Source organism: Typopeltis vanoorti, chromosome 21 (assembly GCF_054136105.1).
Source record: "Typopeltis vanoorti isolate ZY-2024b chromosome 21, IOZ_Tvanoo_1.0, whole genome shotgun sequence".
NCBI lineage: Eukaryota > Metazoa > Arthropoda > Arachnida > Uropygi > Thelyphonidae > Typopeltis > Typopeltis vanoorti.
The window spans coordinates 26,174,022-26,197,730 of NC_143569.1; the positions used below are offsets into that span (position 1 = coordinate 26,174,022).

General features: G+C 33.7%; 1 protein-coding gene across 3 annotated transcripts in view; it reads right to left on the bottom strand.

The window, feature by feature from the left end:
- The window catches only part of LOC150094684 (cell adhesion molecule Dscam1-like), a 260,850-nt gene that overhangs the window by 51,249 nt on the left and 185,892 nt on the right, over window positions 1-23,709 (bottom strand). For all 3 annotated transcript variants that reach the window (XM_090411283.1, XM_090411282.1, XM_090411281.1), the window contains exons 7-8: window positions 10,274-10,543; window positions 7,147-7,554 (exon numbers count right to left, since the gene is read on the bottom strand). In XM_090411283.1, the coding sequence (XP_090267409.1) occupies window positions 7,147-7,554; window positions 10,274-10,543 (678 nt within the window). The remainder of the gene's footprint in view (window positions 1-7,146; window positions 7,555-10,273; window positions 10,544-23,709) is intronic.

Sequence of the window (23,709 nt, forward strand, 5' to 3'; positions counted from 1 at the left end):
TTCCGAACAACATCGCATTTTGGACATTCATATTTCAGTAATTTTTAAGTGTTATTTGTATTAGATCCAAAAAGAAAAAACTTGATCCGAAGACATTAAATTGGTCAATAATATATTCCATAAAAAGCAATTTATATTCTTTGCAATTATATTCTTGCTATTGTAACATAACTTCAACAGAAGTAGTTCTTTGAAATTAAAATCATTATTTTAGCAGATTCAGGGGCTTATAGTATAAAAATAAGTATGAAAAGGATCTGAGATGATAATAAAAAGGTATGTTTCGTAATATAATTCTTCTATTATCATCATCATCATGCATATCAAGGATTTAGGCCTAGCATGGCTTGTTCCGGCCTTAGAAGGATTCATCGTTGAATCGTTTAAGAGGACGTCCTGGTTTAATTCTTTCATAATATCTTCGTTTCTTTTGTGATCAAATAGGGTATACTTTGCAGTTTTTCTCATAAAATTCATTTCTGCTGTTGTTAATCTTTGTTTGTCTTTTTGTTTTATTGTCCAGATTTCGCTTCCATACATTAAGACTGGTAGGGCTAATGTATTGTATACTTTTAGCATGGTTTGTTTTTGAACTAGGTTTGGTTTAAATATAGAGTTAATTACACCTGTTATTTTTAAATATTTTGCAATTTTTAGGTTTATATCTTTTTCATTTTCATATGTGATCATACATCCTAGGTAGTTAAATGAATTCACCTGTTCTAAGATCTTGTTATCTATTACTATTTTAGTTCTTGCTGGATTTTCTCCTTTAAAGGCTATAGTTTTTGATTTTTCTGTTGATATTATCATACCATAATCTTTGGCTATCTCATTTAGATCTAAATAGCTTTCTGTAAGTTATCTTCAGAATTTGTAATTATTATTTGGTCGTCGACAAAAAGGAGAGTGTTTAAGTTCACAATTGGAGAAAGTTTGGAATGTCCCCTGTCAGCAACTCTTTTTAATATTTACCTAAATGAAATAATAATAATTCTTCTATGCTAATTATAATCATTATCACAATTAAAATTTTCAACCAGAATGGTCCTCGACAAAATTAAGGACTTGATAATTTTTTCCAAACAAACTTTGATTCTAGAATGATTGTTATATTAGAAACAAGGTTGAATTGGTTCGATAATTTTAATAAAATCATACTGAATATGTTACATTTGAATAAAATACATGCAATTATAGGCTGAGTTAATATAGGCAGAGCCTAAAGTCGAACGACAAAAAAATTCAACCGACAAATTAATTCTTCGTTGTCCAAGACATTGACTTTGATGTAATTTAGCCTCACAATAATATCACTGCTAAATGTTTAATAAAGATGTATCAAGGGTTGCCTGGATGACAGAACAGACAATAGAGCTCTCATACAATAAAGCATTGCGTGAACCACGCCTGTATGATTGCTCACTTATGATTTCTGAGAACTAGTGTATACTTGGACAGTACTATATCATTGTAGCGGTGCAATAACAGCCAAATATACTCCGTTATGCCTCTACTAGTAATACATATATACAGAAAATGATTGCATAGTTTCTTTTTATGTATTTCGCGTAATAAAATATACATGTGCACGCAGATCTGTAGCTAATTCAGAATGACAACATAAGTAGTTTTGTCATGTGAACTAATGTTAGGATGAAAGAAAACGAAGAAATAATTAGCTTTACTAAGACATTTATGTCCAAATTTTACATGTATATTCAAGTAGTTATGAAATAAATTTATTATTAGCTTTATTAATACACATTTTTGTTAGATTAATTATTAAAGCGATTGTTACCATTTTCATTGTTGTGCCAGCTGTCTGTCTGAACTAGCGAATGATACAAAGCAGTGATAGCGTTTTAGAATTAAAATTTCAGTAATTTTAATATGAAAACTTCGAAATTTTTTCAAGAAAATTCTCGTTGCTACGTTAAACTTTTCTATTTACATTGTTTATTTAAAAGACGGATTTCGCTGGAACTTCTACTTTTTTATCAGCGTTTTCTGAAAAGAATAAATTCAAAGGTCACTCCGTTTATGTGTAGATCTGTTTCCATGTAATACAGTAATAGAAACTGCATTCTTTACTTTTTCAGTTTCATTGACAATATTTATTACAGAATAAGAAACCAAAGACCTCTTAAAGATCGAATATGTGAAATGTTATGTAAACTGCTAAAATTTCGAACCATAAAAATCCTCCAATGCGGTCATTTGTTTACTAAGTTAGGTATTCATTTCACAGGGGAAAAAAAATCACCATTTGCGATCTCGGTTTTTTTATACCTCTCTAATATTCCACACACGGCTCATTAGGCTTAATTGAAGAACGCATTTTCTCTTTTATTTCTGATTACCAACAACTACACAACAAAACTTCTTCGCAGGTTGCTACTCGAGTATACGAACTTTTCTTCAATAAAACACAGGAGCAGCGAAAGGGAATGTGTGTGTAAGGGGGGGGGGAGAGGTATGGGGAGATTAAATTGACGATATTTTTCTCCATTACAGTTTTCGAACAAAAACAAAATAACATTACCATAGTCTCTTTTTTTATTCCCCTCTTCAACTTGCTAATGATAATTTCGGCCTGAAGTAATAAGAAAAAGCGTACAAGAAGCATCGTTTACACAGGTAAAGATTTTTTTCCCCTTTTAATGTATTTAAATGTCGCGTTTGCATTAGTTGTAATGGTTCCAAATTCTGCAACATAAAATCTTCCGACGTTAGATAAGCCGTTAGCACGGACCTTATCGGATAAGTAGACACATCAGGGAACATTTAGGGCAGATCAATATGGAATATGACGTTTCCTGAACCACGCACCTGTTCCACACACCCCAAGAGAGAGAGAGAAAGAAAGAGGTTTTAAGATTTCTTATGCCATAATACGGAGCTGTAAAATAAGAGATTTTAAAAGGGAGACTACAACAAATACGTTAATGCTTTTCTTTAAGTTTTTCTTTTAACCCTTTTGAGTCGACAGACCGAAGAAAAGAGATAAATAAAGAATAGCGACATAAGAAATATTCCAACAAATCCTTGGAAACGAAAAAAGATAAAAAGCAGAATGATCCAGAAGGCACAAGTAACACATATTGAGCCAGCTAATGCTTCAAATACTTGGAGAATCTAATGAGACTGTGCGTCGACAGAATGATTGATTTGTCTCCCAGGGAAGGCGCGTTTGTACTTACTATAGATCCCGAGAGTAAAATAATAATCATCCAATGCAAGGATTTGAAAAAGGAAACCTTAAAAGCTGGTTTCGCAGGCCGTGAAGCAAGCGACCAGATATAGAAACACACGCACTCATAAAAAATTCATGCATTAGAAAATCATCTCTAAGGCTGTAACTAATTTCTCAAAGCGGAATGTTGTACGGTTAACTAGACGTATTCATTTACTGCATCGGAAAGATGCGGATTGCATATTCCAAGATGCATAGTCAAAACAAAATATATATACACCCAGCATGTAGGGCGCATTTATTTGAATACGAAATGTTTTGAACACTGTTCAGTCATTTGAACATCGTTTCAATCATTTGAACACCGAATATTCTAATCATCCAATCATTTGCACACTAAATATTTTAATCATCGTTTCAATCATTTCAACACTGAATATTTTGTTCATCCTTTGAATCATTTGAACACCAAATATTTTGATCATCCTTCCAATCATTTCAACACTGAATATTTTAATTATCGTTTCAATCATGTGAACACTGAATATTTTGATCATCCTTTGAATCATTTGAAGAGCGAATATTTTGAAAATCGTTTCAATCATTTAAACACTCAATATTTTGATCGTCGTTCCAATTATTTAAACATCGAATATTTTTCTTTTAATTTATTGACAGTTGGATATATCACGAGACGATGGAAAGGACCTTTTTTCCCCCCCAACAAAGTGTATATAGGTCATTAACTAAAAATAATCTAAATAGACTAATTTTAAATTTTTTTTTGGCTCGGTTAGTCATTTTCTCTGTAATAAAAACTGCGTTAACCCTAATTTTCCTTGGAGATTTACGAAGTCATTTGTCTTCTTGGTGCTGACTGGAGATGATAAGCTAGGGTAGCTAATTTGTTGGAAATCTTGAGCAAACATGGTAACTAGGGCAACTGCTCTGTTCATGAGTCTATGGCAATCAACACATGCAGGTCTTACTAGATCCACTGATTATTATAAATTTGTGTGCGGAATACTGTGCGTCGGCAATCAAGAAATGGTTTATCTTAGAGACAGTGCTCTGATGGGCTTACAGTCTATCTAAGGCTCTCTTAGGAGACTCACTTGGTCGTAGTATTAATTTTGGAAACAAAAAATCACTGTTCATCTAATTAAATGAAAAATTACTCCACTAATTGCAGTTAAGAACGCAAAATTGGTGCTAGCAGATGATTGAAGACCATGTACCCAAACATGAGCGCGAGTGCATCAGTTGCAGATAGAAAATAAGGGAAATAAGTTTGGCGCATGTGCAATGATAATCAAATTGAAGACACCTATTCTGAAGCTAACCTTTATACTGTTTTATTAGGTCTTATTAGAGAGGTGAATGCAATGTAAGGAACATAATTGCGGTGTATGTGACCATCAAGGAAGTCGTAATCAACAGATAAGAAAAAACATAAAAATAAAAGAAAGCAATTAGATTAAAACTGTATGCATAGAACAATCTAAAGAAATCAATGATTTGTCTAGAGAGCTCATGGTTCATATCTCAAAATCTACACAAGACAGTCCAAAAGCGCGTATATGTTTATTAGATGGCCAACGACCTGTTAAAGGTGATGTGTTTCTATAAACACCACGCTTAATGTTTTAAAGAAAACACATTTTACGAATTGCACGGCAATAGTTTAGCTAATGGACTTTGCGGGTTTTCTAATTAGATCTAAAAGATTACTTCTTCCAGAATCCTGCTTTCAGTTGGCGTAGTAATAACAGAAAATTTGCATTCTCCTGGGAAAGATTTCTACAAGGTTTTTCCAAATTAACGTAAAAAGGTTTGCGTCGCAACATCAAAAGCAAAATGAAAGAAAGAAGTGGAAGGACACAAAAAAAGAAACGAAAATGAATAAGATGAGAATGGCGGTAACAAGAAAAGAAGGAAAGACAGAGAGAAATATTACAATAGAGAAGAAACATGGATTAAGCATTTATTGTATTTAATAACATAATTATTTAAGGTAAATTATTTTCTTATTTCATACTGGCCTGATTGGCCGAGTGGTTAACGTATCAGTTCTTCAACCAAAAGGCTGCGGGTTCGAATCCCGCCGTGGCCACGGATGTTTGTGATTGTCTGTGGAAACACCAGTGGTGGTGGTGAGGCGATTTACATGGTCTCATAAGGGAATATGAATATAAAATATATTCATACGCATCAGGCTGTCTTTCTTATCCTAATAAATTTATGATAGAAGGTAACGATACTTGGTAGGTGGTAGGCTTGTAAGCACTACTAGTGAACATTTTTATTTTGTTTTACCCCCCCCCCCTTGTCATTTTTTAACTTGGAAAAAAAAAAGATAATTTCTAACATAAAATACTCCGATTACTCCAGAAACTGCATATTTTCTCATGCTGACCAATCCGATAGAAGAACAGGATAAAGTGAAATGCAGAATTAGGGAGCCCCTAAGACTGCTGTCTTCATTAGTAGAACTTAGTGGGACCAGAAAGTAATCGGCTATGACGCACTGAACCAATTATTTCGGCCACAAGCGGGCAACACGTTATTAATTGATGTCAATGAAAACATGCGTTGTTTACTTCTTCTGTGAACTATGACTTTTGGGAAGATGGTGTATATTAACATAACATATATAAATGTTGAAAGGTAGATGAGATTAAGGCAAACCTTCGATATGGCCGGTAAAGTATTGCACTACTTAAGAGTGACAGAATCACAACACCAATCCTGATATTTGCTAACGTTTAGTTCCCTTACGTCATGAATTACGTCAACAATAACAGTGAACATTTCTTATCGTTTCTTTTAATAGTCTGTGATGTCAAATTGAATCCATTTACGTTCCTTTCTACAATACATTCATAACATTTTCCATATTGTGCACTGAGTGGCTAAAATAACAAACATATGACGACATATAACACGCGTTAGTCTTATATGAGTAAAAATGCATGTGATAGTGGGTGCAGGTGGTGTCCGTAAGAAATCTCAGATCTCGTTGCATCGATTGTTTATCACGAACGGCGACAAGTCAACACCCAGTGTGTGGATGGAAACTGCTTCTCTATGCAAGACGCAGAAGTAGGATTAACAGGATCATAACGTCTAAGAGATGTGATACACAAATTATCCGATGACTGCGTAGTGCAACGAGGGATTCAGATATATTCCATCATCTTAAGATGATGGAATATATCTGAATGCACCATACATCTGCGCACACCTCGTGGAACTAGTGGAAGACATATAGCAATTTAGCGTGTATGTAATTTATACTTCCAACAAAATAACCCGGAATGTCGTTTGTCGTCCCGGCATAGTTACGGGAACGTGATTGTAACGTTTCTCATATACGATCGATCTCCCCCCTCATAGTCATCCGATCTCCGTCTCTTTAAAAATATTTAAAGGAACTGATGAATTAAGAAGTTCAGCAATGCAAAACTTTGAGTCCTTTGTCACGAAACACTTCGGTTGAAAGACTTGAAATTTCAGACACCTTGTAATGAAGGTGTCGGAATTCTTAATGTCTTATTAAGAATTCCGACTTATTATAAATGTATTATATGTGGTAGTAGGAAAAAATATGCGCCACTTCATCCAGCGATGATTGCGCTCGAAGATCCAATTATAATAATATAACTGAAACATTTTCAATTTGATAATTTTGAAACTAAATATTTAAAATTAATGAAAGAAAATATTTTAGTATTTCTTAGTTTATTATTCTTTTTTGTTAAGTTTTATTGATTTAGAGAGTAGTTAAAAACAAAACAGCTTTAATAAAATATATTGGTTAGCATCAAAACAATTATCGATCGTCAGCAATGCTCAATGAAAATGAAGTATTTGACTACTTTGTTCAGCCTACTGAGGCTCAGAATAAAATGCGGCGTTAAATGAATGCATACTTTTCATTTTCTTCTTACCTTTCTTCCAAGTGATGCTATCGATAGGGTAGCCTCCGAATGGACACTTAATGGTCAATGTCTTCCCTGAGATGGCAGACACATTTCCCATGGGTCTGATGAATGGAGCCCCATAGACATTAACCCTTGCGAAGTGTGTCACATGACCCACGGTGTTAGTGGCATTACAGCGATACTCCCCACTGTCTTCGACTCGGGTGTCGGTGATATTCAAGTAGCTAATGACGTGCCCTTGACCTGTGATGTATTCTCCACGTAATACTCGAGGACTTTGGGCCAGTTTTACGTTGTCGAGACTCCACGTCACTTCCGGTGAAGGATTTCCCGCTGCAACACAGTTCAGAGAGACTCCCTCTCCGGAATGGACGATTTTGTCAGTGAATGTTGCTATAAATGCAGCTGCAGCTTCTGTAAAGATATGAAAACACAGTTTACAATACATTTAAAAGAATATAAATAATCGGGATAATGTCTAAAAATGGGATTTTAGGCTTAAGTAAGTCTGTGAACTTAAAATCAACTTCTAGTGATGTAAATATAGGCAAAAAGTGGAATTTTTAATGGATTCGTTACTATGTTGATTCATCTATAGGGGACTACGGAGGAGATTTTTTTACGTGATAGGTTGTCGTAATCTAACTGCTACAAATAACAGATTTTTGAAGTACCTCTTAACAGCCTTTTTTGATGCTATTAAAACTTTGATTGTGTCTCGTTTTCAACCCCAGATGGCTTCAACTAACTTTGCTGTCACGTAGAGTGGCCCGCTCGGCGACGAGGATCGATACTCTCATAAGTCGTGTCAGCTTAAATTGCCCCTACTAGAGCGAGCACTTCGCGAAATCCAACAACACATACATTAAGGCATCTTTTAGGGTGAACTACTTCGATTCTTCTGCTGTGTTTAACACGGAGGCTTTGCACCTCAATCCCCCGTTTTTATTTCACGTGGGTTGTTTTCTAACGGATGTTCGCATAAAAATCGTTCTACTGGGGTAATAAATGCCACTGGCTGATTTGCACCCTTGGAGTCTGCGCAGAATCCGAAGACCTCATTCTATTGTCAAAGACGGAGAAGATTGGCAGGAAGTTTACGATTCTATTGAATCAGAATCATTTTTTGTCTCTTATGGATGCTAGTGCACGTAACAATCAATAACAATTGATTTTCCAACGGTAGTCGTGTTCAACAGTACTCACAAACTACCAATAATAGAACATAAGAAGGAATATCCTTAGCGAAGTCAGTATAACGACGCAGAGAATCTCTATAAGGGCTCTTTTACTGATACTGAGTTAGCTGGTCTCATACAGAAGGTAGATAGGTTTTTCTTAACTGGAAAAAATGACATTTATTCTCACAAAATAGGCAGATTGGCGGCTAGAAGATCATACACAGTGAGCAGACATAACAGACTGGCGATAACAATGATATTCATTCACATTGTTAGATTGCAGTAACATTTATTCACATTGTTAGACCCAATAACAATTCTTTTAATTGCGAGATACAAGGAAAACCCACTAATCAGTCTCACTTCGGGAATTTTAAATGGTATCTTTAATTTAATTTTCATTGTCTTTACTTCTAAAACTACAACAAAATAATAGCATTTCTGATAGTTTGGATATCAATTTTATTGCTGATTTTTGGAGCAAAGTGAAATATTGGAAGCATATTTGTGCGTTTTGATACACTAATTTTTCTGGATCGATAAAAATCGGAGTACCCGGAGGTAAAATAATACAACGGAGTATCTTATAATTCCTTTTTGTTTCTTCGGAAGTGGGGGTAGCGATGGGTCTCTCTCCTCCTGAACTCCAATTAGAGACATTCTTTGTTGCATTTATCGAAGTTCTGTGATTTTTTGCATAGCAAAAAAGGACTTTTTTACCTTCATTATTATTTCTGTAGAAAATGTCCTCTAGCTCATTTGACTGACTGGTTTTTGCAAGGCCTGCTGTACTGTGATTACTTAGATTCCTGTGTAGTTTAATTAATATTAATCCCAGTCAAATCTTTCATTATATTTTCCTACAGTTGTGTTTTTTTTATGACACGCTTATTTCTTCTTATGACGCTATTTTTTTATTCTCTTCTTTCACTTCTCGTGCTATTTAAAGATAATTTTAATTGCGCGTTTGATCCCCAGGGGCTTATTGCGCCTTCTTGTTAGTTAATAGGAAATGTGCTGTTGACGATGCAGTGTACGAGGATTATACAATCGTGCATGTTGTAAAGAAACATCAGATTGAGCGATAGGAAGAGATAATGTGCCTGCAGGAATGTGTGTGTGTGTGAGAGAGAGAGAGAAATAAAGTACTTCCGAATTCCCCGTAGACGGTTGACGTATTTAAATAGCCATACATTCGTTTTATTGCGAAAGAGGAAAAATTTACGCCTTTTGTATTTGAATGTTCGCCATCTGCGTGCTGGATTTTACATCCGGGTATTATAACAGTAAATTATGAATTATCGAAACTGTCTCTTATTACCCGGAGAAGATTAAAAAAAAATCATTGAAATATAACTTTCCTTTGCCGAACACATTGAAATGATTTTGTATTGTTCGACTCAAGATGTTTACTTTGCCTTTTACTAAATTGGTTTCTTGTTAAATATTATCTTTTAAAGATGTAAACTCTCTCCCTCATCCCAACGTTTATGTTAAAAACACGCATAAAATGCAGGAAGAAGCAAATCCTTTGAGAACTAGAAAAGTAAGATGAAAGATCTTTATTCTGTTGCGTCACTGGAAAAGTGATGCTGTCTTGTGAATCAATAAATCAGGTGTGGCAGGAGATTGAATTCACAAAGGATAGCTGTTGGATTCCGAAAGGCAATGAGACGACTCCTGCAAGATTTACTTTTAGACATGTTGGACTGTTCATGTGAAAGATATTTAAATACTATACAAAAGGATAAGTGTTTAGGTTATAAACCCAAAAGGCTCACATGATGACCACGAGGAAGGCGACTTGCGAGTAAACCCATTGTCAGCCAGTTTATCTCCTTTAGTTACAACCAACCTTCCCGACACTCTAGAAGTGCGCATTTTTGACTCAAAACAGTATAAAACTAAAGGGAAAATAAATAAAAAAACAAGTCGAATTATGATATCTTTACCTCCGATCGAGAGTTCAGCCGTGCCTTGAGCCACGTCCTGTTCGTTCTGTAAAAAACATTGATACATTCCACGATCGGATTTGTTCACCTTGGAAATAAATAAGGCATCTCTGGCTATCATCTTAATCCGTCCATTTAATGCCACCTGCTGTTGATCTTTCTTCCATAATATTGTGTGCACAGGATAGCCAGATACTGTACAATTGAACGTTACAGATTCTCCAATATTGGCTAGATGGCGTTGAGGTCTGATTCTTGCATTCAGAGGAGCTGAAAGAAAGGGAAAAATGATAATAAATTGCAATAATGAAAGTGAATCGACGAATAAATAAATATTATGTGCTCGCTGTTTACAGTTAATTTTCATGTTTACAGTCTTTGTTATTTCTTCATTCATTGCTGTTTGGCAGTCAAGTAAGTTGAATCATAAATTCATTCTGTTCTTAAACATCAGAAAAAATTGTGATCTAAACAATGTATTGGTTCAATCTCCAGTTTCATTACTACTCGTTGGTTCGGTCTGTCTTCATTGTTGAGAACGTAACAACTACCTATTAACTCGTGTCAGTCTTCATTGTAGTCTAAAGCGGTGTTATACGCTTGCTGTCAATTCCTCACATCCAAGACATTGACACTTTGTGTTAGTGCTTTATGAAACACGAAACTGTGTTTAGACTGTTTCCAATAACTTAATGAAGTGTACGTTTCTAGTAAAGCTTATACAACTGAGTTCGATCAGAGCTTAAGTTTGACTGTGTTATTATATTCATCAACTGATTCTAATTTACGAAGTAGTTTTAGATTTCTTGAACAAGTTTCATCGAATCCTTTAGATTACATATCAGGAACTGTGTTAACAATTGGTAAGAGTGGCTCGAGATGCGTTTTACTGATATGCTGTCATTTTCAGTTTTCCGCGCGACAATATCAGTGGCTCGTTGAGCTGAAGTGTGGTGACCATTGTTAATCTACTGTATCGCTAAAGAAATAGCGTTCGTCTGCTATGTCACTTGCTTTGTTGAAAACACTTTGTTTTCCTGAAGTTGAATAACAGTTTGCGTTTTCATTCTTTTTCTTATTTTGAAAACTTTCACCCGTATTTTTTGAAACTTTTGTAACTTTTGGTGGTTTATATGTGCATTTACTCGGTGCGTGTATTGCAATCTTTTCTTCTTTCTCTCCTCCCCCCCCCCCTTTTAGCGGTATGCTCTCGTGTTTTCTAACATATTTTATAGGAAACTAATTTTTATGTTCACGCACGGTGTCTACACCTATTTTACGTGTATAAATTTAGCGTTATGCATGAGCTACTGCGTGTTTTAAGTTTTTTTTTTTTTTTTACTTCTTTTATCCCGACAAAATTGTACAAAACAGCTTCACGTTTGCACGTTAACACACGAATTCAGAAGCATTTTATTCGTATCGAATGAGAAATATTTATTTTCTGTATAACGTGCTTAAAGCAGACGAAATAAACTATAAAAAAGAAACCATAAACAATATAAATGTATTAAAATAACTTTTCTTTAAAATTTAATTATTACATTATGATATAAGACATTTAAATATCTCCTACTATGTTTAATAAGTATAGAAAGGTATAAACCATAATAAATAATCGATTAAAAGATAGAAATAATTATATTCTTCTTCCTCTGCGCGTTTATTCAGCTTCCAGTGCAGGGTCCGCGATTTAAAAACATTCCCCCCCCCTGGGGAGGATGTATTTTTGACGGTAACAGTGTGTGTTCAAGGGGCCAGTTTGCCTGTTCTGAGGGACGAAAAACCCGGGAGAGAAAACCCTCCACTCCCGTATGAGACCGGCTAACTCACCTTTATTCGAAAGAGACCAGATAAAGGTTTCTCAAGTCATAGACGGGAATAGGACCCAGGTCTTTCCGACCAAAGGACTTTGTCTATACTGACCAAGCTACGGAGGATCAAAAATAAATAATATTGTTAGAAGAAAAATAATTTTAAGAAATATTTTCTTAAATAAAATGCATTATTTAATTGCATTGGTAAATCGTGTAAACAGTATAAAAGTGGTAGATTTGAATAAAAGCATTTTGAAAGAAAATGAAAGAAGAAAGACAGAATGGATTAAAATGGGATAAAGGAAGAAGACAGAAATAGTGAATGATATATGGAAAGATAAAGCAATTATATATGAAAGGAAATAGGGACAATCAAAGAAATAAAATTTGAACATTGGGAATATATATATATATAGAGAGAGAGATAAGAAGTGGAAAAGATAAAGAAGACAAAAGACAGGAGAAAATGCAGAGAAAAGAAACACTAAAATCACCTGAACAACTCGACATTTATTTGTGTTGAATGAAGAGAGAGAGAGAGAATAGAGAGAGATCTTAAGGGGATGAAGATTTCGCAGGCATCTCAACTGAGCATAGAAACAGGGAGGAGCAATTTCTGAATCTGCTGTGGAAGTAAAGTTTTCCGATGGAAAATGTCGGATTGTAACAGTCGAATGCCATCTGTTGGTAATGTTAAAAGAAAACAATAGTGTATCATTGGACGAGTGTCAGGTGGCCGTATCTCTGGCGGAATAAAGGAGAGATTAGCAGCGCGTGTCGTGATGGCGTTGTCGCTATTTTGCTCCTCACGATAAGATGACAAAGGTGTTAGATGATAACTTCCCTCCGTCTCTTATAGGCATTCGCAAACTTTGAAATGCTCGCAGTTGTCCCTAATCCCGAAGGGATAATTTTGTGTCATTTACAGTGTATGTTTTACTGGACTCTCTTAATCCAGTTGCTGTTTGCCGCACAATACTCTTCGAGTTTTCGGTGAAACTGTCGAGGGAAAGTGGGGACGAACAAGTAGGGCATAACACCTCACCAGAAGATAATTAGTGGCGGAAGCCTTCATAACGAGATCTACGTAACATTACATTGTTTACGCGTGGATTCGGATGCCTGCTCCGGATTGGCGCACCTGGCACGGTGTTCTCGCTTTCCGCATGGCTTGTGCAACGTGCTTTGCTTCTAAGTAGCCCTCCTCGTGCTGTGTACGTGTTCTCCACCTGCTTGCCGAGCATTTGTATTGACATGCTGTCAACCACAGGCGGTAAACCCAATAGATATTTTTAAAAGGTAGTCACAAGTTTTAATAATTTATAACCACGCGATTATTTTTAGTGTCATGGCTGACACACCACTCGCATGCGTACCTGTTCTGCTATTTTGGGGACCAAATTAACTCTGAAATTTCCTATTTATTTCCAGTAAGGTTTCTCTATACATCTTGTGAGCTGCTTTTTTTTTAAATAATTATTTCTTGTTTCTGTTTATTGTGAATTTCAGCTATCACAAAGTGATCTGAATATTAGTACGATTAATATACACCAAATAAACTACTGTTTTATGAATAATTAATTGATCATTAATACTAGCACTCTGGTTGATTAAAATTAACTCAATTTTTCTTAAATGCACCGATGTTCGCAAAATATATAACATCAGGAAAGATATTTCATGAAGGGAAAATTAATTTTTCCCTTTATTAAATGTTATTTGCAGAGATTAAACATTTGAAATTTTGCTATTCCATACTGTTGATTTCCGTAACCTCTTAATATTAGTCTTTGTTCATAAAGAAAACCGACGCTGCAGACGCAAAGAACTGGATCTGTAGATGTAAAGCGGAAGAATGAATCTGCAGAAATAAAGAAGACTGAATCTGCAGATGCAAAGAAAAAAAGAATTAGAATACTGCATCTGCAGACGCAAAGAAAAAAATTATTAGAATACTTCATCTGCAGATGCAGTGACAAGTGTCATATATATTTCCTTTTAAATGTGCCGAGCGGACAGGATTAAGTAAAAGTCTTGGAAGTCAGCAAAGAGAAATAGATTAAAATTTATATAATGCACGGTATATAGACAGAAAAATTATCGTTCAGGATTTGAGTATGGCTACAGAAGTTTATTGTTAAAAACTACAACTTAATCAGTAATGAATTTCCTTGTCTGAGTGTAGTATATCGCAGGATAAAGTGCAATTTTTAAATCCTTTCGTTAGAATTTATTGTTAGACAAGTGAGAATCCTTGTTTACACTATTTTGTATTCTGTTCAAATCTAACGCTGTTTACAAATAGAACTGAACGAAAAAATTGCAGTCATTTGAAGGAAACTATACCAACTACAATAAAACAAAAGAAATTTTTTGTGATGTGTGGGATGGAGGGAAGATTCGTTTCCAGCATTAGTTGAGTTCTTTACGAAAACAAAGATTAAAAAGAATACTTTTCTTTATATATCGAAAAGGAAAAGAAGAAACATGTTTACCACAAATACTCTTATCGGCAAAACAAGACTCGACTGTAAGATAAACATAGAAGTCTAAATGGAAGTAGGCGATTTGTCTGGATGAAATAAGAGAACAGATAAGGTGATCTACCAACGGCAATCGATTCTGTACTTAAATGATTCCATAAAACATTTTCTGCCGACCTAAGTGACGCCTCGGTAACACGGTTGAAAGCGACTCTACCATTTGATTGGAAAGATCTGCTTTCGAATTTTGTCAGGAACGCTAGAAACGTCTATTAGGATTTTTCAACAAACCGTGAGTTAATCGGTCTAATACGGCGTCGAGAGGATTCCGAAAATTCTGTTGAAATGAAATAATTCGACTAGAGAACACGTGGAATTAAGAGACCCTAATATATTCGCCTCGTACCGTTAGCTAGTTAGGTGTAGTTTTAGAATAACTTAAGCTACTTGTGTTAAATGGTTTAAACGTACATGTAAAGATGTAAAGAGTTCTTTCAATTATAGGTTTTATTAACTTCTTCCAAGAACAGACATCTCCTTCCATCTAATATCCAACGATATATTTTAATTTTATTTTTTTAATTTTTTTTTATTTATTTATTATTATTTTTTTTATGAATGGCATTATTTTCGGCATTTATTTTTGTCGAAAATAAATGGAATAGTTTTATTTTCGGATGACGAAAATTTCTTCTTTTCGTCAAAAGAAAAAAGGTAGGATGCGGCCATATTTCCCCGTCTCGAAAGGAAAAAGTGGATTTTACATCCACACTTCATTTCGGTTTGCTAATAGACATTGCGTTATAAGTTTTTACAGACTTCTGACGTGTTACTAGCTAAGAGGTTTGATAAACTCAAATTTATCCAGGTAATTTTCATCAGTGTGTCTTTGGAAAGAGTTAACGAAAAAGCGAAATGTAATTATGTTCGGCTAAAAAAAAAAATCATGGGCAAAGAAATTCGCACAACCCCGCTTAATTTTCTAAAAATAATCCAATAATGATGGCGCAAAACCTATAATTGGTTCCTGACAATTTGACTACCTTTCTGTGTACTGGCTGCTGATTAACGTTTATTATCGGAGTCGCATGAATTAGAAAGCGGTACGAGGGGTCGATTCTTTGATGGCTAAGTTGCGTTCTTCTCTTTTGTGGCTTATGACCATATATATTATGAATATACCAGGCACGCACAACAGTAAAACATAAACAATTTCAAGAGTTTGGAATTATTGATCTTCCGAAATACAGATAAGATGGAATTGGTCTTTACCACACTTGAAATACCAATATTTTAATTACTGCAAACGAAAAAGCCAAAAATATGAAAACAATATAGTTCTCGTTCTTGTTTTAATTGTTCGAATTCTTTAATTGTTATTATTTATTGTTGTTCCTTTTCATTCTTGCTATTCGTCTGCCATTCGCTTTCATTGTGATATAATACTCCTGAAATAATGACTTGCTGTAAAACGAAGCTAAGCCAACTTAATGCAGCCTACCATTTTTCATGTTATTCAGTTTTATAAGTAATAACCGTGGTCAAGTTGTGTAGGCGATAGCACAAACGCACGAGACGTAAGATCGATGTTGAATACTAGTTTGTTTTCTTCGTAGTGGGAGACTTATTTACATTAACCGCTAGTGAAATTTTCTTCCACTCGACTAAAGGCAGCTGTAAAATATATGCCTTATATGTAGAAGAGGATGGGGGAAAACCTCGGGGGGAAGAAAGAGTATTGCGTTAAATTATATGGTTCGCTTGGTTGTCGGTAACATAGCAAGATGTATATTACTTTATTTTGGGCTCTCTCATCATAAATTCGCAGCGTTTATGGCCTAGTAGACAGGAATCATTTCGCATAACCGAGACACATGTTATGATCTTAAAATATATATTCACTCTAACAACGACAGATGTTACTCTCTTTGGCGAGCACAGAAAAGTTGCCTTTTTGAGGTAAGGTGTTTATAAAGAAGCGAAATACGATACTAGTAGGTAAGGAAATTCTGATTAACCTTAACTCTCCAATTTTGCAGTCGTCTGTACTGTACGTCTGTACGTCATTCACAACTCTCCCATGGCGATTATCGGGCACATAAGTAAACATGCAATTTTGCAGAAGGATATTTCTTTTTCTTGCTGTTTTGGCTGGTTTATTTTATGGCATTGGAGGTGGAAAATATACAGTTTGATAATTCAGTAGATGCGATACATATGAATAATGCAATACTTATTATCTAGATGATGTTTACACGAACAACACGTTTTATTAGATAGTCTTCTCTTTCATTTTTTCGACAAGGTTATTAGTGTTGTTTAATAATAAACAACAATAATACACAGTAACCATAAAATTTAATGTTTTATTTGAAATTTTTGGATTAAATTATGAATAAAGGATCTGTTATGGATACCATTTCTATAATTTAACTTCCTAGGATAGATCTTGATTGTGATGTATCGGTAAACTACCAATAAGCAACATTTCTCCATAATATATCCTCTTGCTTCCTCTCACGTACCATAGCAGATTTACTTATCATATGATATGTTGCCTGAGAGCATAAGCAGGGGCGGCTCGTGTATAGACAGTGCGGAACTGCAGCACCCCCAATTTTTCTCGATTTATAAATATATTTATTAATTTATTTATACTTGCTTGTAATATTTAATTTTATCATCAACAATCGTATACAATTCTCTTAATTTGCATAAAAATAATAAAAATCCATCTTGTAGCACTTAGGAAGGCGAAGGACGTTAGCAGCACTGTGTTTACCACAGTGTCATAGTGAGATACGCGCTATTAGCGTAATGCGGCCCTGTTCGTCGCGCAGTTCCACTGTTGTTTATATGCAGTTTGCGACAGTAGTAGAGTGTTCGTAGTGCTTCGTGTTTACTTCGTCTCTTTAAATATTTGGACATTACAATTAAAGACATAACATTTGTTATAATTTTTATTTTAGAAAATTATTGGGGTTATGATAATGGATTTTATTTTTAAGTAATTTTGAATTATACCAAACTATAATTTTATCGATGATAAACAATATTTTTTCATGTTTAATTTTTTTTTAAATTTTTACCATAATTTTGATATTTTATCCAAACACATACACTGTACTTGCAGTGTGTATGTATATTTCGAAAGTGGCAGCACTCCCACGATTTCAAGCTTCGCGCAGCCACTGAGTATAAGTCTTCTGCTCTTCAGCCAATAGGTTCTAGGTTTGAATCTTGCCTGTGACTGTCTGTAGGTAGCAGGCCAAATTCGTCGCCAGGTGCGACCACAAATCTGGTTATTGGAGGCCTGTGGCTTGAAAAAAAATCATATTTGTCTATAGCAGTGTTTCTGGATTACCTAACATTTAACCCAACCCCATGATACTAATATCAACGTATGGATGTATAATAATCTTTTCAGGGATTCCTATAATAAAAAAGCAGGAACAGTTTTAAAATGAAAAAAAAAATACAAACTAGTAATACAGCTTTTTACTAATGCTAAGAGTTATAACGAGTAAAATTACGGTATTGATGACGTCATATGAAAAATGAAATTAAACCTATTGTGATCTGAAACATTAAGACCCTGTTACGTAATTTCTCGACGCTCAACAGTCAACGTGCGAGACTGCCGTCATACTTATTGGAGATCTTAAGTGTTTCCAGGGATTTTTAAATTATTTGAAAACCCCTTAGTGTATATCTACGAACTAATGTGGTATATGCTTACAGCCTTTCTTGGGTGAGAAAAAAACGAAAGCATTTTGCCTTTATTTTGATTTTATGCTTAAAAAAACAAGAATTTATAATGCATTAACATTCATACAAAAGTTAGTTTATTCTTAATAATGAAATACGAATTATGATGTACAATTCAATTATTACGCTTATTCATTTGAAAGAATTTTCATTTAATTTTCATTGAATATTTTCATTGATTGTTTTCCCACTGACTATTCATGAACTATTTCCCACTCTCCTACCAATTTATTTGTTTATTTGCGGCAAGTAAATTGCCGCAAGCTTTTTATAACTTTGTCGATATTCTTTTTTTATATATTATTATTATTGTTGTGATTTTTAATTGGACTTGAAGGTTCAGGACAAAATGAAAAACGTGTACGTTGCCAAACATATTGGACGTTGTATAAAAAACAATTTTTTCATAAAAATCAAATCACTTATAATATCACAATGTTTTGTTATACTTCTTTCAAAGTTCCGAAAAGATTTCATTTTACATTTTATCTGTGGATATTTTTCGATTTACACTACAATAAGAAAAATTTCGATTCTTTAATGTGCATTTATCCACCTGAAGACGTTTCACGTTTTGTAAGAAATTAAACAAAGTAATAGAAAGAAGAAAACTGAGAGATTTTTTCTTTTAATGAAGACATATCATTGTTTAGCGCGCTGTTGTTTACGGTTGATTTCCCCCATGTTTATCTTAGATCATTTATCATTCTCTCTCTCTCTCTCTCTCTCTCTCTCTCCGTATACTTGAAGGAATCCCTCTTTCAAATTCTTCCATATAAATCTCCGTACATCAATCTTTCATTATTCATACCAGCTTCATTATGTACGATTCTCACCCCCCCATCCTCCGTCTATGTATTAAATGACAATGATTTTGCTCCTCTTTGTTCTTGTTTTTTATTTAGTATGTGTTTATATCTTCCCCTTCTTTTCGTGTTTACATAGGGGCATATAGATAACCCAATAATTTATCTTCTCAAGTTTCGCAGGCATTGTTTTGGAAGAACGTTTTTTTCTGAAAAATTATGTCATCATAGACGTTGCAAGAAATGTGATAATTTATCATATTTGACGTCCGAGAAAACCTTAGAAACTGTTGCTCACTCGGATGTCATAGTTTTTATTTTCGATGAGCAACGGCCTGCAGGCTTTCATTTCACAAACAGCTAAATTAATTTTCTCCGGCAATTAGCATTTCTGACCACGATAAGAATGGTTCTTCTACCTTTGCATTGTGGTCTTTTCAATTAATGAACGGAAACGGATAAGATGTTTTCTTTGTAAATAAGCTTCAAGACCGTCGTGATGATATTTTCAAGAGGCGCTTGAGTGACTTAGAAAGAAAAGAGAAAACAAGTTGTGGTGGAGAGTACCTTGAAGTGAAATTGTTACGAGTGTAATTTGATCTCAGAGAGTGTGCAACTTTTGATTTTTGGGATTTCAAGTGTACATTTAAAGCATGCAGAGATGTTTTCAGTTTGACGAATCACTCTTTCCACAAGAATACGATTTCATTTTGTTGATCATGCAGTTAGCAGCCACATTTTGGAGATTGAATTAAAAATAATTGCAGTTCACAGGAAGAAAGTATAAAACTGTTGTAAAAATGTGTTGAAATATTAATGTGGTATTATGGCTCAAAATCTTCTTCTTATTATTATTGTTTCGTGTTCTTGTTCTTCTTTTTGTTGTTCTTCTTATTATTATAGTATTCTTGTTCTTCTTTTTGTTGTTCTTCTTCTTATTATTATTATTGTATTTCTTGTTCTTGTTCTTCTTCTTATTATTATTGTGTTCTTGTTCTTCTTTTTGTTGTTGTTGTTGTTCTTTTTCTTCTTATTATTATACTGTTTTTTTTTGTTCTTCTTTTTTTGTTGTTTTTGTACTTATTATTGTGTTTCTTGTTGTTGTTGTTCTTCTTCTTATTAGTATTATTATTGTGTTTCTTGTTCTTCTTTTTGTTGTTATTATTATTGTATTTCTTGTTCTTGTTCTTCTTCTTATTATTATTGTGTTCTTGTTCTTCTTTTTTGTTGTTGTTCTTCCTATTATTATTATTATTATTATTATGTTTCTTGTTCTTGTTCTTATTATTATTGTTTCTTTTTCTTCTTTTTGTTGTTGTTGTTCTTCTTTTTGTTGTTATTATTATTGTATTTCTTGTTCTTGTTCTTCTTCTTATTATTATTGTGTTCTTGTTCTTCTTTTTTGTTGTTGTTGTTCTTATTATTATTGTGTTTCTTGTTCTTCTTCTTCGTATTATTATTGTTCTTGTTCTTTTTTGTTGTTGTTGTTCTTATTATTATTGTGTTCTTATTCTTCTTTTTGTTGTTGTTGTTGTTCTTCTTATTATTATTATTGTTGTGTTTCTTGTTCTTGTTCTTCTTCTTATTATTATTGTGTTTCTTGTTCTTCTTTTTGTTGTTGTTATTATTATTCTATTTCTTATTCTTGTTCTTCTTATTATTATTATTGTGTTCTTGTTCTTCTTTTTTGTTGTTGTTCTTCCTATTATTATTATTATTATTATTATGTTTCTTGTTCTTGTTCTTATTATTATTGTGTTCTTATTCTTCTTTTTGTTGTTGTTGTTGTTCTTCTTCTTATTATTATTGTTGTGTTTCTTGTTCTTGTTCTTCTTCTTATTATTATTGTGTTTCTTGTTCTTCTTTTTGTTGTTGTTATTATTATTCTATTTCTTATTCTTGTTCTTCTTCTTATTATTATTGTGTTCTTGTTCTTCTTTTTGTTGTTGTTGTTGTTCTTCTTCTTCGTATTATTATTATACTGTTTCTTGTTTTGTTCTTCTTTTTTTGTTGTTTTTGTACTTATTATTGTGTTTCTTGTTGTTGTTGTTGTTGTTCTTCTTCTTCTTCTTCTTCTTCTTATTGTGTTTCTTGTTCTTCTTTTTGTTGTTATTATTATTGTATTTCTTGTTCTTATTATTATTGTGTTCTTGTTCTTCTTTTTGTTGTTGTTATTATTATTGTATTTCTGGTTCTTGTTCTTCTTATTATTATTGTGTTCTTGTTCTTCTTTTTTGTTGTTGTTCTTCCTCTTATTATTATTATTATTATTATTATTATTATTATTATTATTATTATTATTATTATTATTATTGTGTTTCTTGTTCTTGTTCTTATTATTATTGTTTCTTGTTCTTCTTTTTGTTGTGGTTGTTCTTCCTCTTATTATTATTATTATTATTATTATTATTATTATTATTATTATTATTATTGTGTTTCTTGTTCTTGTTCTTATTATTATTGTGTTTCTTGTTCTTCTTTTTGTTGTTGTTGTTGTTCTTCTTCTTATTATTATTATTAAAATAATTTTATACAATGTTCAGAATTAAATCTTATTCTGGCAATTTCCTGTTGCTTTTCAGCAGTTGTAAAACGAAAATATGTTTCTAAATAGAATACTCGTTTATCTGGGATGATCTTCGAGAGAATGAGAGATAATGCATGTCGCCTTTTTCGAATAATAGTTAACTTAGGCTTGGTTGCATGTCAGAAGGTTGATGTGGCATGTCCTTTGAAAAGATCTGTATTCTCTCATCATCGATAACATGAAGAACATTTATTCGGAATAAAACAGCTTTTTTCACCTCTCTTTTCAGCCAAAAATTATTTTAGTTATTCTAGTTAAGAATACCGACGGTTATATAGGGATAAATCTTCATCATCTCAGTAAATAAGAAAATACATAAATTTCCATATAACAACAACTCTATCGAACAAGACAGACTACTAAATGAAAGTGAGCATTTGCCAACTGGTAAATGTCAGATGGTTCATGAGTCTCATCTTCAAAAACACGTTTCCATATGTATTGCCAGAACTATTTTCTTGGTCTTTCTCTTCCTCGTGTGTATTTGTTGGCTTGTAGACAGTAAGAACATTGAAAAAAGAAGGCAAATGTCTCAGTTGACGTTCATATTTCTGTTAGGTGTATTTCATGGCTTTCTTCAATAATGATAGCATTATGAATGTGATCTTGACATGTGTATTCTAATATAGATCGGAGGCGTTTCCTCAAAGGTATGAATGATGTTAATTGCTCTTTGATGTTTCATGTGGTGATGAGATTGGATTTCTAGAGTTAATTAGCACATCATCCGCAAAGCAAATACTGATTATGTGAATTTTTCCTGCAGAATCTTCGAGAGTTATTCCATATTCATGAGTGAAAGATAATAACAAAAAAAGATATAGTGCCAAATGGCCTCCAATCCCCTTGTGAGGGCTGTCTCTATTTCCGAAGTAAATTAAAGTTAGTAAGCATGTCTATTTTGACAAGACAGCCACAGCAAATATGAAGTGAAATGGGTGATGTAGCAGATATTTAAATTACACGTCAAGCGCGTACACACACACATAGCTTTGCATCAGCTATCTAACCTTGGTTGTACACACATGGGAAAATTCATGCTGTCTATTTGAGATGTATAGTTCAAAATTAAATAATAATACACTATTGAGAATCGTTCTGACAAGATCTCCTTCTAGTGCAAATTTTTAAATGAATGTTTAGGAAAAAACCTGACTAAAATTTTAGTCATCTACTATTAGCTCTATGATTTTTTTACTAAGCAGTGCAATCTATGATAAACTACGTGGAATGCAGTTTGATGCTGAACTGTCTTGTAGAACTGCATATTCCTGACATTATGTACATTCTCCAGTTCTGAGAAACACAAAAACATGAATATATATCATGGCAGACATGATATATAACATGACAGACTGCTGCATAAATTGGAGAAAATGGGTTGGGGTTATACAATATTAGCATGGATTAGAAGATGACTGACTGACTGATATCAAAAAGTGGGATACGTGGAATGTGAGTCTGCAAGGTTTAAGGTAACAAGTGGTGTACCACAAAGATCAGTGCTTGGTCCACTGTTATTCAATCTGTACATTAATGATATTGGAAAGGATTTGACAAACGACATACAGTTATTTGCTGATGATGCAAAGATAGGTAGGGTAATCAGAAATGCTACTGATATGCATAGTTTTTGCAGAATGATTTGAATAGGCTGGAATTGTGGTGTCAGTTCAATGTCAGTAAATGTAAAGTCATTCACTTCGGCATGGTTACATATCCAGTGTCGTATTATATTGGTGGGATTAGGTTAGAAGAAACTGATGAGACTAGGGATCTTAGAGTATTAATAGATAGGAAGTTGAAGTTTAGGGGCCATGTGGCAAAGATGGCAATTATAACTCAAAAGATAATTGCAATGCTGGAACGAACGTTTACATCAGGCATGGGCAACCTTTCCTAGTTCGGGGGCCAAATTATGATTCTGTCTCCGAGTCAAGGGCCGAACCAAATTATTAAATAAAATAAATTAATA